The following is a 15552-nucleotide window of genomic DNA, read 5'->3' as shown; positions in this document are numbered from 1 at the left end:
TATCTATCTATCTATCTATCTATCTATCTATCTATCTATCTATCTGTCTGTCTGTCTGTCTGTCTGTCTGTCTGTCTGTCTGTCTGTCTGTCTGTCTGTCTGTCTGTCTGTCTGTCTGTCTGTCTGTCTGTCTGTCTGTCTGTCTGTCTGTCTGTCTGTCTGTCTGTCTGTCTGTCTGTCTGTCTGTCTGTCTGTCTGTCTGTCTGTCTGTCTGTCTGTCTGTCTGTCTGTCTGTCTGTCTGTCTGTCTGTCTGTCTGTCTGTCTGTCTGTCTGTCTGTCTGTCTGTCTGTCTGTCTGTCTGTCTGTCTGTCTGTCTGTCTGTCTGTCTGTCTGTCTGTCTGTCTGTCTGTCTGTCTGTCTGTCTGTCTGTCTGTCTGTCTGTCTGTCTGTCTGTCTGTCTGTCTGTCTGTCTGTCTGTCTGTCTGTCTGTCTGTCTGTCTGTCTGTCTGTCTGTCTGTCTGTCTGTCTGTCTGTCTGTCTGTCTGTCTGTCTGTCTGTCTGTCTGTCTGTCTGTCTGTCTGTCTGTCTGTCTGTCTGTCTGTCTGTCTGTCTGTCTGTCTGTCTGTCTGTCTGTCTGTCTGTCTGTCTGTCTGTCTGTCTGTCTGTCTGTCTGTCTGTCTGTCTGTCTGTCTGTCTGTCTGTCTGTCTGTCTGTCTGTCTGTCTGTCTGTCTGTCTGTCTGTCTGTCTGTCTGTCTGTCTGTCTATCTATCTATCTATCTATCTATCTATCTATCTATCTATCTATCTATCTATCGATTGATCTATGGGGGGACTCGAAGGATTGCAACGCGTTTGTATGAGCGCAACCGCTCCGGAAAATTTTGTCTCTCTAGAGTACGATACCGAGCAGTACGATACCGAGCAGTCTCTGTGGACCAAGCGTCTCACGTTTTCTTCGACATTCCTTCGGTAGCCACATTAGGTGCCCAAAGTGCGCATTCGATTGTGGCCAACATGCTTTCCTTTGCGTTTTTTCACGTCCGTGCCACGCCTCGCAAAAGAAAGAAATATATTGTGGCGGGGCAGCAAATTGTCGCATAGTGAAAGCTCGATTTTGTTACTCCTTTTTCCTTTGCGGAAGTTAATGGGCTACAGGACGCTTCAGTTTCCGGATACTCTTAATATATTATTGCGATAGCAATTATACGGACACTCCAGGCACATTCCTGCCATCGCCGTCACCCTCATGTTCCGTATGAAGTCCAAGGGCGATATCACCATGACCGCGCCGCATGCTGTATGTGCGAGTGAAAGCGTAAGAGGGGGGGAGGTGGCATGGGTGAGCCGACGATGGTAGCTCAGTCGTGTGTGCTCAAGGAAGAAAAGGGGGAGGAAGTGCACCGCCTCCTGTCACGCGCGATACACCAGGGGGAGTGCATCAGGAGGGAGCTGTGATCAGTGAATCTGTGGTTGCGCAAAATGTTTATTTGCCTTGCTTGATGCATTGCATACAGTGACTTTTTCTTAGATACGTAGATTTATTGGAGACTTATACATATATTTAGATATCTTGTTGCGAGGTTATGTGTATGCCCGTGCAGCAAACCTTGTTTCCAGTGCCATTTTTTTGTCCTTTATCAAACTGTATACCTTCGCATTTGTATATTCCATTGTGCCTTCGCATTTCTAATGCACGCGGGCGAATCAAATGAACGTGAGCCAACCCGCCTCACGCAATAATGGTTCGGTTCATTATTTGCGAGGCATGCGCAATGCACATAGGCATCTCATTTACAAAAGTGACATGCAGGGGTGAGGATAAATATTCTGTACTGCTCTCATACACTGGGTTGAACATGGTTGCGTGACATAATGGACACTACAAAAGTTGAACAGTGCGGTGTGGGAAGGTTTTTGACAGATGAAGATGTTTCCCCAAAAGAAATTAGTCGCCGTATGGCTGCCGTGTGCTTTGAAAATGGCATTTTATTGGCCACTGTGAAGCGTTCGAGCAAACGGTTCAAAGAAGGACGTGAAAGTTGCAAGGACGATTCAAAACCGGGCCAAAGCCACTGTGCAATCACTCCCAACACTATTTCAAAGGCTTATGAGCTGATTAGACAAGAACGGAGGATAATCATAGATGAATTGGCAAGGCACGTGAACATCAGTCGCGGTTCGCGTCACACCAAATTTCATCAACATCACGGTTATTGGCTCTTGTGTGTGCAATGGATGCCCAAGATATTGAACCACCGCCAGAAGAACCAGAAGGTTCAGCGCTGCCTTGACACATCTGATCCGATATCACAATGAGAGCGATGACTTCCTGTCTGCAACAGTGACCGGGGACGAATAATGGTGCCGCTACTAGGAACCTGAAAGACGACGGCAAAACTCGCAGTGGAAACAATCGACATCACCATCGCCAATGAAAGCAAAGGCCGTCATTTCCGCCGGTAACGTGTTGACTTTTCTTTTTCGATAGTCAAGAGCCATTAGTGAACGAATTTGGTAAACCTGAAGAGGCTATCGATCGCTTCCAATACTGTGAAACGCCGGATAGGCTGCGTGTCGCAATCAAGAACAAACGAAGTGGAAAATTGAGCAATGGGGTCATGTGGCTCTTCGGCAATGCCCATCACCATGTCACGGATGTGGCTAATACAAGAATGGCAAACTTCAAGTGGGAAAAGCTGAAACATCCGCCATACAGCTCAGACCTGTTGCCTTGCGACTCAACTTTTTGGAGCTGCTGAAAGAACAGCTCAAGGCAACCAGATTCGTGTCGGATGGTGGCGTGAAACAGTCAGTTACAGTCTTTTTGAAGCAACAACCCAAGCAGTTTCATGAGACGGGAATCGCGGGACTCGTTGCTCAGTGGGACAAATCTCTAAATACTCATGGAGACTACTTTCAAAATAAATTACCCCGTTTGTCATATATTCGCATTGGCTCACTTTCATTTGACTCGCCCTCGTATATTTTGCCGAACTACTTTTTATATGTGCTGTCTGTTATGACAATAATTTCAGTGCAATTACTCACAATGCACGACCGATGAAAACTGCTCCTGCGCGATAAATTGTAACAATGAAAAGCGTCATTGAGGCTTTTCCGTGGTCGTTGTATATGTACAAAGACGTAAACAAGGTTCTTCAATGACAAAGTTTCATTAAAGGAGTTGTCCTCAACGTGTTTATTTCATGGCCTTTACATTTTTCATATCAGCCACATGCGCTGCATTGCTGGTTTCAAACTGATATAGTTCTAAAGTTCGTGTGATATTTTCTCTACTTAATGAACAGACAGAAAATATGGAAGCATTAATATCAGCTATTTCGGGCATAATTCTTGACACATGCGAGCATGTTCTTTTATGAAAAATACATATTTTACTTGACAGGGCGTAGCGTTCAAGAATTCGTTTGTAGCATCTTTGGCAACGGCAACGCAGTTATTATTAATGTTCCCGAGCTGAACCTGATTATTAGATCCCGAGCTGCAACGTGAGCCCCCCTCCCCCCCCCCCCCCCCCCCGGACGGAAGTTTTGGCTACGCCACTGTTCACTACCAAATTCTAGGCATGTATGGAGTAGCTTACGTACCACTCTACTTATGAACTCAAAAATCGCTGTAAACCAGTAAACGAGGTCAATGTGCCGGTATCTTGGTTTCAGGGGCTGATCACTCCCAATGAAACTGGAGAAAGTGCCACCAGTGTACCAGTGGCTGACGGCGACGAGACCATGGGCTTCTATAATGAGATATTCAGCCCACAAGAAGGAGCGCTGAAAGCCATTCCGGAAATGTCTGATCGCGCCTCGAAAAACCAGATAGGCAAACTGACTGATGTTGCAGAACCGCACTCCCTCCACTCGTCTGACAGCAAGTGCTCCCAGCTCTCCGGATACAATTCGAAGATCGCCATCCAAATGTCGTTGGGAGATTCAGTGGCAAGCGACGCACTCAAACCGATCACTGTGAGTATAGGATGTTAACCCCACAGGAAACATAAAAATATTCCAGACGCAGCCACAGTTTTCGAGCCTATATTGCTTATTTATTTTCACCCGGATAAAATGCCTTACTGCGTTCTGCAAAGTTGGCAGTACATATAATTGTGAGCGAACGAATGTTACAAAAAATGCGAGCAATTACCAGGACTTCATTGCTTGCGAATCGTTTGCTTTCCTCATTTACGGCGTAGCAAAATACGAGACCTCATTTAACGCTATTGTTAGGGTTGGCACGGAGGCCTTGTATAAAGTGTAACTTTTCAGATGCCATTTTCTGTTTGAACGGCCAAAGTGCGCAGAATATTCTTGCTCGTCTGATCGGAATTCCTCTACAGTGCTTGTTTCCATTCCAGGCATTGAGTGAAAGCTCCTACCACGTATGATGATAACGCAGCTACAACGAGCAGAGTTGTTTAACTCCGCAGTTGTCGGACGAATTGCTGCCTTGCTGGTTTATTACTGGTGTGCTTATCGCAATATATGTTATTGTTGCTTGGTAATTATCTACGCAATAGGGCACCCAAACTAAGGGTGCAATTCGACAGTACATAATTTATGCGGTCTCTAACAGCGAGAATAGAACAATTTGCTTCAACGAAAAGCACCATCTGGTCTTTGGTAAAGCGCTGCACCAAAAGGACAGTGCTGGCTTTTTGGTGTGTTGATCAGCCGTCAAGTGCTGTCGGTGAAGCAAAGAGCCGTGACAACAACTCCGAAGTGAAGTAAGCTGCATGAATTGAAAATAACGTTAAGAGAACAATAGCCTTGCAAAAGAAGTATTTTTAGCAGAAAAATAATGAGCAGAAGAGGATAAACTATTGGTAAGTGAAGTTTCCGATACGCCACTAAGAGCCGTCTTATTCCGAGTGCAGCGCCAAGACACTGTGGGTAAGACAACTCTCGGACACCATCTTGAATTTTCTGCGTTTTATATTCTTGAGGTCAAAGATTTCGAGAGAAATTGCTGTGGACCAGTAACTACGCTGTCGGTGTGCTAGGATTAGACGTACTGCATTCGAAAAGAGGCGAACGAATCTATCGACTGAGTTTCCATCACATTGTGAATATAGCTGTGAATCCTGACATCACAGGCACCTATAGAATCCGGGACTTCGCAAGAAAGTTACGAATTCGAGATGATACGCTATGGTTCAGGCCTCGTCGCTGTTCCGCATATTCGCACTTAAGGGTTCGCTGGTTTCGCTTTGGCCATTCAGTTTACCTGTAATCAACCTATCACTTTCTGCCAAACAGATGGGACCAGGCTTTTGACAGAGCACTTCACCAATCTAAACTCGTTTATTTTTGCTTTGATTCCTGCCATTACACTATCTTATTTATTTGTCAAAATCTACACAGCAAATTATACCTTTGTCTCTGTATCTGCTTGTAAGTGTTAGCATATGTTCATCGTTTGGGGCAATTGTTTCGTGTTTAATTGGGCTTTGTCATTCGCGCATTTCCCTTTTCTAATCGTATATTGGTTCCGTTTTCAATCCCGAGAAAATATTTTGTTCACCATTCTATTTTGTGTGGCTTAATCATGTTCCGACTTTTGAATGGTCGTCAAAAGGGCCTGCAATGACATGTTGTAAAATAAATAAAAACGTAACAATAAAACACAACAGACGCTAATGACGCAACGGCAGGGCGAAGTCCTAAAAGCATTTTCTTCTGCTGGAACAAAATATGCCTACGTGCGTAATCAAGAAGGCTTTTAATGCCTACCTTGACATTTTTTATTACTTGGGTATTTTTTTTTATTTTGAGTAAGATCTTTATTATGTCTGTGTTTATTTATTGTTTTTGCGCACCCTTGCTAATATTACTTATTCCTTTCCACAGACGCGCCTCGTTGTCTGGGATTTTTTTTTTAAATGCTCTGTAGGGGAACTTTAATTCAGAGCCTTCTCCATTCTGTTGATGAAAACAGGATGTTGCTGTGTTGTTTTGAACTGTCAATGAATTTGCATCACTTGGTTTTGCAGATTATGTCAGAAAGCGAAAGCTTCGTGGGAACTCTGGAGAAAACATTCATTATTGATGATGACATTGGAAACAACACAGTCATTACTGTGAGCTGCGCCTCCGGTCAAAGCTGTCCTCTCTCGGTGCAGCTTGTTGACCCCACCGGACAAAGGTGTCAAAACTGTCGTGAAGATAACACTGACCTCCAAAAAATGCTCACCATACCAAGCCCTGCACAGGTAAGGCTGCATCCTGAGAAACCAGGACTGGGATAATAGTGACATTGGTTTGGTTGGATTGTATTAATTTCTTACCAGCCAGCCCTCATGGCCTGCCGATCACGGTGGTAGCGTAGGCGCAGGCCCCTCTGACAATTCCTCAAGTGTGAAAAGGAAAATAACGTGGGTAAAACTTACATTGTCCCGGCCCATGTTCACATACATTTGTTTTAATGTCTGTCTAAAATGGGGCTGCAAGCTTGTTGGGCGCTCTCTCGCAGAGGCGTTTTTAAGTAATTTCTCTCCCCAACCAAAGTCAAACTAATGCGCCCCTCTCGACTCTGGCATAAAATTTATGGGTACCATGTTGAAAAATTCAAACATGACTTTCTGACACATTATGACTAATTGTAACGAAAAAAAAACGTATGTTTTCGAGTAACATTTTATTAATTCGTCTACAATTAGCCACAAAACACGACTGACTAAAAAAGATGAAATGAATGTTTTAAAGGTGATAAATAATGGGAAATAGTGCGAGGGGTGGGGCAAAGTAAGAATATCTAAAAACGAAAGGCAAGGAAAATTGGGTATAGCATGGGCCGCATTTGATCGGTGGCAGGCAACTATTTTTTATGGAACATGAAATTCATGTATGAAATCTAAAGATTTATTTTTCATTAGATAAGAAAGTTGTACTTACTACTATTCGCGAAAAAAAAAGAACATCACGTAGGTACTATACAATGTATAGAAATATACTATGTGAACTATATTCGTCGAATCAAAGACATGTACTCCACCACGTTTCTGCTATAGTGCTGTCTAAAAGTTCCCGAAAACCCGTCATCGCGAGCAAGGTGTAGCACCCTACTTTTGCCAGCAATTTCTTAGAAGTGCCACACAGCACAATTGCAAACACTGCATGCCTGTCAGAACTCGTCTCTGGTGAAATGGCTCCGCGAAGTTTTCGTTGGCACATTATACCCGACGCAATCACTTGACCAAATTCACGGGGCTTCAGTCCTGCGAATTCAGTGCGCATGTGCGCAAGAAGTTGTTGTAAAGGCTGAATATGTTGCAGATAAAGGCTCATAATAGAACGTACATGACGTGCACAAGAATACGCCTTTTTAAATCTCGAAGTCAAGAAATATTTTGCGGAAGAAAGATGAACACCTGGCAGCCAGTCGCTATTATTACTGGTACAGACGATCGCAAGTCGGCCCTTTCATTAGCGTTGAGGTAATATCGTCGATAGACACGCCGGATATGTAGGTTCAGTACCTTATCAATGATTCTGTAAAGCTTCTTTTGTCGCCACCAGTTTACCAGACTTGGCGAAAACCTTTTTCGCCGCTTACAGCTGACATGAAAGATGACAGGAAGCAGTGCGGCCTCGCTGCTGCCGGGCAGTCACGTCCGTGGGGACATCGGCTCACGTGGTTTAGGTGCGTTTATTGCGCTGTTCTGACATGTCACATAGGTAAAAAACATCGCAATAAACGTACTGATGCGGATGAGCCGGTTGTCCAACAGATGCGACCGCCGGGCAGTAGTAAGGACGCGCTGCTAGCATTGTTTTCCCACTGTCAGTTCTTAGTAGGAAAAGTCTTTTTCGACATGACATAAATAGCAGCAAAAACACAAAAGGAACAGTCGCGACGTGGATTCTAACCATGCACCGCAACGGGAAAATCTGACTTTATCGTGACGCCGTCGCTGAGTCTCGCGTAGGTGCTCCTCCACTTGTAATATTAACCACCGCCTGAAACCAACGCATTGCTGTTGTTGGTTTCGGCGTATGGAAGGCCAATTTTTCCGCATTCTACATAACTTCTGATTTTGCGTCTTATCTATATACATTTGCTGCACAGAGCCATTTTCGTTGCGATTTCGAGCCCTGAGCCCCACTGGTTCTGATTGCCCTCACAGTGAACTACAGCACGTAAATTCTCCCACTTTATTGATCAGCATCCGATGACTGGACGGCATACGAGTATGATGGGCAGTGTTAGATATGGCGCCGTTTCCTGAGGCTACTTCGAGTTCCCCAGACCACATCGGATGGCAGCACAGCTAATTGAGGAATGCAGAAGCAGGAAGCGCATTCCAGAGAAGCGGCCGAGCAAACAAGTTTAAGGCAACAAGTTTACGTGCCAACAAGTTCGTGCGCCGCCGGGATTAGCAGGTGGGCATCCGACAATGAAGCAGGTGCAGCCCTCCCCTTCTCCTCGTTCGAAGTGCATTGCCAGTCTGCGAGGCAAGACCGCAGCAAGCCGCCAGGTGTGACACCACGACACGGGCGCCTACCATTGGCTGAAAGTGGCGTCATCGGAGTGGACTCTCCCATTGGTCAAACATGACGTGACTTGCAGTGCTCGAAGGGTTTATAAGAAGCCTTCCAGAGAGACCTGAGCATTCTGGGACATGCCCTGATTCCCTGATTCACCTCTCTCGAACTTCTTGCCGCGGGCCGCAGCGTCCGAGTTGCTGCCGGCCCGTAATGACAGTACGTCTGTTAATTGACGCTCACCTCCTTGTACATAATGTAGAATAAATCCCTCCCAAGTTTGGGTTTTTCATCCGCGAAGTCCGTCCTCCAACCCCTACAGCAGCTCTGTATGCATCGTAGCCCCAGTCCACTCAAGGTAGTGTGAAGCGTTGCTGAATGCCATTGCGGCAGAGCTTTGTACCTTGGGGATCTCCCGCCTCCTTAAAAAGACAAACTGGACTGTACACACTGTTGCGATTCGGGGCCCGAGCGGCCATTAAGGTGCCGTGGCTGGTGATGTGCCAGGTGCCAGGCGATCGAGAGGTCCGGCGTGACGTCCAATAGATGAGAAAAAGGGTTTATTTACAAATTAACGTGATGAGATTTTACACGTACGCGCACGAGTACAAGCACCAGTACGACAATGTACAACCCCCCCCCCTCCGCCCCCAAACACTAAAAATCAGCTTTTCAGCGCTTTTTTTCTCCTTTCCATCATTTCGGAAATTCACTGTTCTTCTCGGCTACCCGCAATCGTCGAACCGTTCGCGAAATCCGCCCATTACGTTGCACCCTTCTGTCGGACTCCGCCTCCAATGTTGCGCATCCACCCGCTCCATACGAGGCAACGTCGTGGCAAACTGCGAACTTGATGTCGACGTCGTTTCCACGGAAGTCCTCGGCGTTGGCCTCTTTTATCAATTAGTGGGCCATTCGTGACGGTCCGCTTGTCAGGTTCAAGTAGAGTGGTCTTCACTGTACTCATTGCTTCCACGGAGGGCAGTGGGTTTTGACGGCCTCCAAGTGAGCTCCTTTGTCCGCGCGTCGCAGTCTATGTCGCATCGGGTGTGGTCTTAGTGGGTGTTTCGTCTGATTTAGTCGCGAGCTCCCTGGTCCTGAAAAAACAACGATGCCAGTGCGAAGAGCCTTTCATAGCTGCGCGCTCGCCTGCGGAGCCTTATTAGTCGGGGAGGGATGCCGGGCACCGCAGTGCTAAACGCCAATCATAACAACGCGTACGTCCATCATGTGTTCAGACAATTCAGTCTCAAAAATGTGAACAGCTGTACGGCGCTTATCAAAGCCAGTTCATTCGACACTGTATTGACACTCCTGGAAGTCGTTTTGCCGTCTCAGCATACGAAAACACTTTGCGATTGGCAAAAAAATTGCTTTGATATAATGAGTCCGACAGACCAGCGACATCGGAACGTTGGCGCATTATCGCAATTCCAAGTTGTAGTAATACGGCAATACTGGCCTCTCAAGACAGCTGCAAGTTGTTGGAACTTTAGGAGAGTACTCAGGAGAGGAAGCTGTGGAATGGCGTCTGTGTTTGGGAGATCAGTTCTGCGGAGGCCCGCAAAGTGGAGGGAAGGTAATGAAAAATAAAAAAGAAACGACATCCACTTCTATTGTAGCACGAAGGCACAAAGGAAACCCACACCGTTTTCTCAGAAACTAATCTATGCGGTTTAAGAAAAATTCGCCTTCCCCGACCAGGATAAAATTTGCTACAACTCGGAAGCATTCTTTCTGAGAAACCTGTGTGGATTTATTTTGTAGCTTTGTGCTACAAAAGGAAAGGTGCACGTCAATTTTATTTTCAGGTGTATGTTTGTGAGAGAACAGATCAAACAATGGTTGCAACGAACACGATCGGGAGGAGATGATGGAATTCAGGAACGCAAGGCTACCAAGGTTTTCTTTGCAATACATGAATGCGGGTGTTGTTAATTACGTCAAACCATGTCATGAGCTTCAAGTAATCGAATAAATGTACAAACCCGTCGCAAGGCAGCGGTACTGCTAGAATATTTGACATTTAAAATCTGCTTCTTGATTTGGTCTCGGTCAAGCAGAAGCAGAAGCATGGTGATGTGGATGCGCACATTTGTCGTCACTATGCACCGTGCTTTTGATAAAACCTTTAACTGTTTACTGTCGCGCATTCCGAAATTGCTCACAAAGGCTTCGTACGATCTTGTTTGACTTAGACGTGCCTTTTTTCAAACTTTCGCTTGTGGCCCATCTGAAACCTTTTTTTCCGCCATCGCCACTATTGAAGCGGAAACAAGTCACAGTGGCGTCTACTTTTTTTCCGGCTCCGCGTTCAACTGCATATTGCAGTTGGTTAAGCTAGCCTACCAATTGTGATGGAACTGAGTGCCAATATTTTCTTTCCTAGCCTTTTCTTAAGACTGATCTTTTCTTTCTAATCTTTTTATTAGACTTCAGACTTCACTTTTTGCTTTAGTTCCGATGGTGGTGTTTTGCGAGTTCGGTAAATAACATTCTTCAATAGTGCTCATTCATGTTGTGATTATGACCTTACAGCTATCGTGCATATTTAAGTAGTGTCCTAAAGTTTTTTTTTTTTTTGCTACCATTCCTCTAGTATGAGCATCTTGCGGAAATTCAGCACCTGTGAGGTGGAAATTTTGTGCTATTGTACCGTCGCCGACTTCTGTTTTTCTATTGAATCCACAGGGTTCATTTCTATACTAGAATGCACATCTAAAACGCGAGGCATTCCTCTACCTAGTAGCAGCCAAGGTCAAACGCGAGGCCGTCCAAGGCCACCGAGTTTGTCGCCGATGCGCGCGCTCCTAAATGCGCCTGCTAGATGGCCGCTGTTGGCTCGGCCCCCTCCTCGCTCCACGCGCACGCTCTTTCTCTCACGCGCTCGCTAACGCATCGCTAGTGCTCGGTTCCTCCACTGGGCCCCGTGCAGGTTTGCGCGCCGCAAGTAGACGGGGCTCGGTTGCGCCAGTTTTGCCGTGTTGCGCGTAGGCCTTCACTTGTAGATACAAAAATGTGCCCTCTAGAAGTATCAAGCGGAAGAGGAGCGTTAAGGCACTGCAGAGGCACGTGGTGTGTACCAAATCGGTGAGGCAGGAGGAGGGTAAGCGACGGGTCGACGAGATAAGCATGGCCCAGCAGCGGTAGGCCGCCGAACGGGCTACGGAGGCCAAGCGCCGCCGATTGGAAGACTACCACTTGCGGGACGCAGACTCGCACTTTAGAAATCACTTTGCTGAAGACGAATTAGGTGCGGCGTGTCAGGTGGGAGAGCACCTCCGGTTCCCATACGACGTGGTCAGGCGTGCCGCGGCCCGCGAAAGTGTGTGGCGGTCCTCAAGCGAGCGTGGCAGGGTGGATGTGAGTGCGTTCGCGTTTTGGACAACGCGCATGCGAGCGAGGCTGCACATTGTGTTTGATCGTCATCAAGGATGGTTCCTTCCATAATTCCTATCTCTGTTCACAATTTACAGCGTTTTTAGCTGCCAGAAATAGAACAAAAGAAGCAATTTTATTGTGGTTTAGGTAATGATTACAATTATGGGGATTTTGCATGCCGAAACCACGACCTAATTATGAGGCACGCCGTAGTGATTTACTCCGGATTCACTTTGACCATCCGAGGTTCTTTAAGGTGTCCCGAATGCATGGGACACGGGCGGTTTTGCATTTTATCCCCCTCCCTCCCCCTATCAAAGTGGGGCCACCGCGGCCCCACTTTGATAGGGGGAGGGAGGGGGATCCCGCGACCTCGTGTTAAGCAGTGCAACACCACATCCGCTAAGCCACCGCGGTGGGTGGTTTAGGTAATGGTGATGTGACTGAACGACTGACTGACTGACTGGCTGACTGACCAGCTAAATGACTGAGTGAGTGACCCACTGAGTTACTGACCGAGCGAGCGACTGTGCAACTGAGGGACTGACTGGTTGACGTATTTTATATTTCAAGGCGGGTACCTGGGTGCTTCAAGTGAAGAGCTCAAGCACGGACCGAGTCAAAGTCAGCATCCTGGTCATGTCCGAAGTCAGAGACCCTACAAATATGCCGGTATTGGCTTCATGTGAAGTACCAAAGAGCCCGCTTGGCGCACCTGATGAAGCATTCATAGACGTCTCTGTGTCGAAAGGCGATAAAGCTGTGATTGGCGCGAAGGTTATGGCGGTGGTGGTCAACACGAAGGGGCTTTGGTGCCTTCCACTGCTTGACAGCGGTGTAGGTAAGAGCATCGCTTAAATTATTTGTTCTCGTTAAACTTGGCAAATAGCGCTGCGCATTTTGTATATTTATATAGTATGATGCTTCTTGCACACAAAAAAGAAACAGAAAAAATCACGCCGACAAGATCCAACGTGGCATTCCATTGTGAAAGGAGGATTTATTGGCTGCAGCTCACCCTTCCCACTACCGCAGCACTAATTTCGATCTGCGCCTCCAATCGGACAACTTCTTTTTCTGCTAACAGGGATGCTCAATGCAGTGGTATTTGAACTAATGTCGCCCAGCTTCCTCGAACTATTCGGTAGGCTGTATCACTGACGCAACCACGGTGGCGTAAGTGAAATATTTTGCCCGCGCTGCGAAGGGTGTATGGGACCTCGGGTACAGAAATGGCGTTTCAGTTTCAGCTTCATTTATTCGCTGTCTAGAAATCTTAGTTGTTAAACTTATGTTGCAGCTGTTTTTCGCTCCATGTTCGTGGTGGGTGCGTTATTTTCCATTGGACATTTTAGTACTAGGGTGCGGAAATGATACCCCCCCCCCCCTCCCCAACCATACATGATGGTGCCCGGGAATGTCCTGCACCGCTCAAGCCTGCTGCAGTCATAAATTGCTGAGGCTCCTGAACTTGTCTCATTGGCGGACACGCTTAGCCGTAGCAAAATCGGTCTGGTACCCCTGTGTCTAACTGCCCGAGTTTCTTAGCACCTGTCTGGCATCCTCATCATGTCGAATGCAGGAATGCCATAGGCAATAACTCTGTCCTATTCAGATGAATCGAATGGATTAGCGCCAGCATTAGCGTCATTCCCCAGACACCGAGTTCTATTTTGTGTCCCTGCCGGTGGTTGCACCGAAGTCATAAATTCTGTATTGCGCCACCACAAGCAGCGCTGCTTTCGTCGACAGAAAAATATTTGCTGTCTACCCTGCCTTTGATGAATTTCTGTACCACAAGCTTCCTTTCCTAGACATGAAACAAGAAGAAAATGGCTACAAGTCTTCTACAATGACTAAATATGCGAAAAGCCGAAACGCAGTTTTTTATGAAGCGCGTAGAGTAGTCATGCTCGTGTCTTCATTTTCCCTCTTGACACTCTGCGCCATCTGGCGATGCCACCGTGAAGTTCGCACAGACTAATTGTGGAAATACAGGGATCGAGGTCGGCGTCAGCGATGTTAATTAAACAGCGGCACAAACCACGGAGCACATGCTCAGTGCTACACTCGCCCTAGTTGCAGCATTTTAAACTGCTGCTAAGTGTTTCGCACACTACTTGCTAAGCACATCGCTTTTAATTACGGCAATATAAATCGATGTCGAAAACAATTGGCATCAACGCAAAACGCATCACAATGAAGGGTGCCATGTGGATGTCCCCCGGCCACGGCTCCCCCCCCCTCCAAAATAAAACAAAGACAATATGCACGCGAGTGTTTCACCAGAGAGAACGAGTCAACGCGCAAAGGAACCGAATAGGGAAGTGAAACTGGAAGGACGCCACCCGCAGCGACTCTCGTGAATGTCACATCATGGCGACTAGGTTTAAGCACATCTTTCACACCCGCATCCAGTGGCGAGGAGATGCTAATGGTATCTTTACGCGTCCTTTATTGCTCCGTGGTACAGCGTCATTGATTCTGTTAATTAGCTTATAATCGACAAAATAAAAAAATAAAAATTATGGGGTTTTACGTGCCAAAACCACTTTCTGATTACGAGGCACGCCGTGGTAAAGGTCTCCGGAAATGTTGACCACCTGAGGTTCTTTAACGTGCACCTAAATGTAAATACACGGGTGTTTTTCGCATTTCTCCCCCATCGAAACGCGGCCGCCCTGGCCCGGCTTCGATCCCGCGACCTCGTGCTTAGCAGCCCAACACCATAGCCACTGAGTAACCACGGCGGGTAATCGCCAAAATTGGGGCAGCAGTTATCATCAAAAGTTGGCATACGAGACTAGCATAGAGAAATGAAAAATAATTTCTTTGACGTGGTATTCACATGGCTAACGTAACATGTTTTGTTGTTGTTTTTGAGTTGCCGCAGTCCTGCTAATTTTCGGTTATTTACTTTGTCACATCTAATCTAGATGTTTAATTTTTCAACGGTAGGTTGCCGCAGAGTATCAAATATGAAGAGAGTACAGGCGCAATTTATTTATCGCGGTTTTGCAAAAAATAATTCAAATTGCACTGAACCACATTTTTCCGGTAAAAAACGCTGCTGAGAAGGCTGCTGTTAACATGCGAGAAAATGAAAGGAGTAACACTTGGCTTCAAGACAAAGTAAACCTATTACCTTGCGTGATCATATCGCTTGACTTTTCTTGCGCTATACTTAATCTCTGAAACATTTCCACCTTTCACAACCGCGATAACGTCAAAAGAAGCATGACTAACCATAGACGTCTGCCAGTAGCTACGCGCCTGCATTTCAGCAAATTTTTCAGAAAACGGTAAAACGGCGGTTGTTAACCCTTCTAGTCCGTTCCATCGACGGTTACTTCGCAGGCCCCGGAAACTTTCGTCAGACTGCCCAGTTTTGCCATTGACAACGTTGCGTTCACGAAGGTAATAAGTTTTAAGACTTGAGCTGAAGCTTCTCGCAGAGCACTCCAGCAATGCACGTGGGCGACGCGATGGAATCGATGCGGCATACGAGGTGGAAGGCGCCTCGGAGCAGAACTAGCAGCCTGGCAAAGGCGTCTCGAAACACGGGGGCAAGGACGAGATGAGATCTACAGATAACCGTTCCAGTCAGCTTTACCTTTATTGTCTCTTACGCTTAAGTCAGCGCATGCCCGCTATGCCTAAGGTCCCTAGATAATGTCCCTGGATAAAATCTAGGGACTTCAGCTATACCCACCCGATGGTTGTTCACCTGA

At 46.6% G+C, this 15552-nt stretch overlaps 1 protein-coding gene across 1 annotated transcript in view; it reads left to right on the top strand.

Moving 5' to 3' along the window:
- Positions 1–15552, top strand: part of LOC139061195 (uncharacterized) — a 228647-nt gene that overhangs the window by 63799 nt on the left and 149296 nt on the right. The window contains exons 11-13 of the mRNA XM_070540841.1: positions 3623–3925; positions 5950–6168; positions 12395–12662. Of these exons, the coding sequence (XP_070396942.1) occupies positions 3623–3925; positions 5950–6168; positions 12395–12662 (790 nt within the window). The remainder of the gene's footprint in view (positions 1–3622; positions 3926–5949; positions 6169–12394; positions 12663–15552) is intronic.

This window comes from Dermacentor albipictus, chromosome 6 (assembly GCF_038994185.2).
Source record: "Dermacentor albipictus isolate Rhodes 1998 colony chromosome 6, USDA_Dalb.pri_finalv2, whole genome shotgun sequence".
NCBI lineage: Eukaryota > Metazoa > Arthropoda > Arachnida > Ixodida > Ixodidae > Dermacentor > Dermacentor albipictus.
Note: the sequence above shows the minus strand (reverse complement) of the source record. Positions and strands in the feature narration are given on the sequence as shown.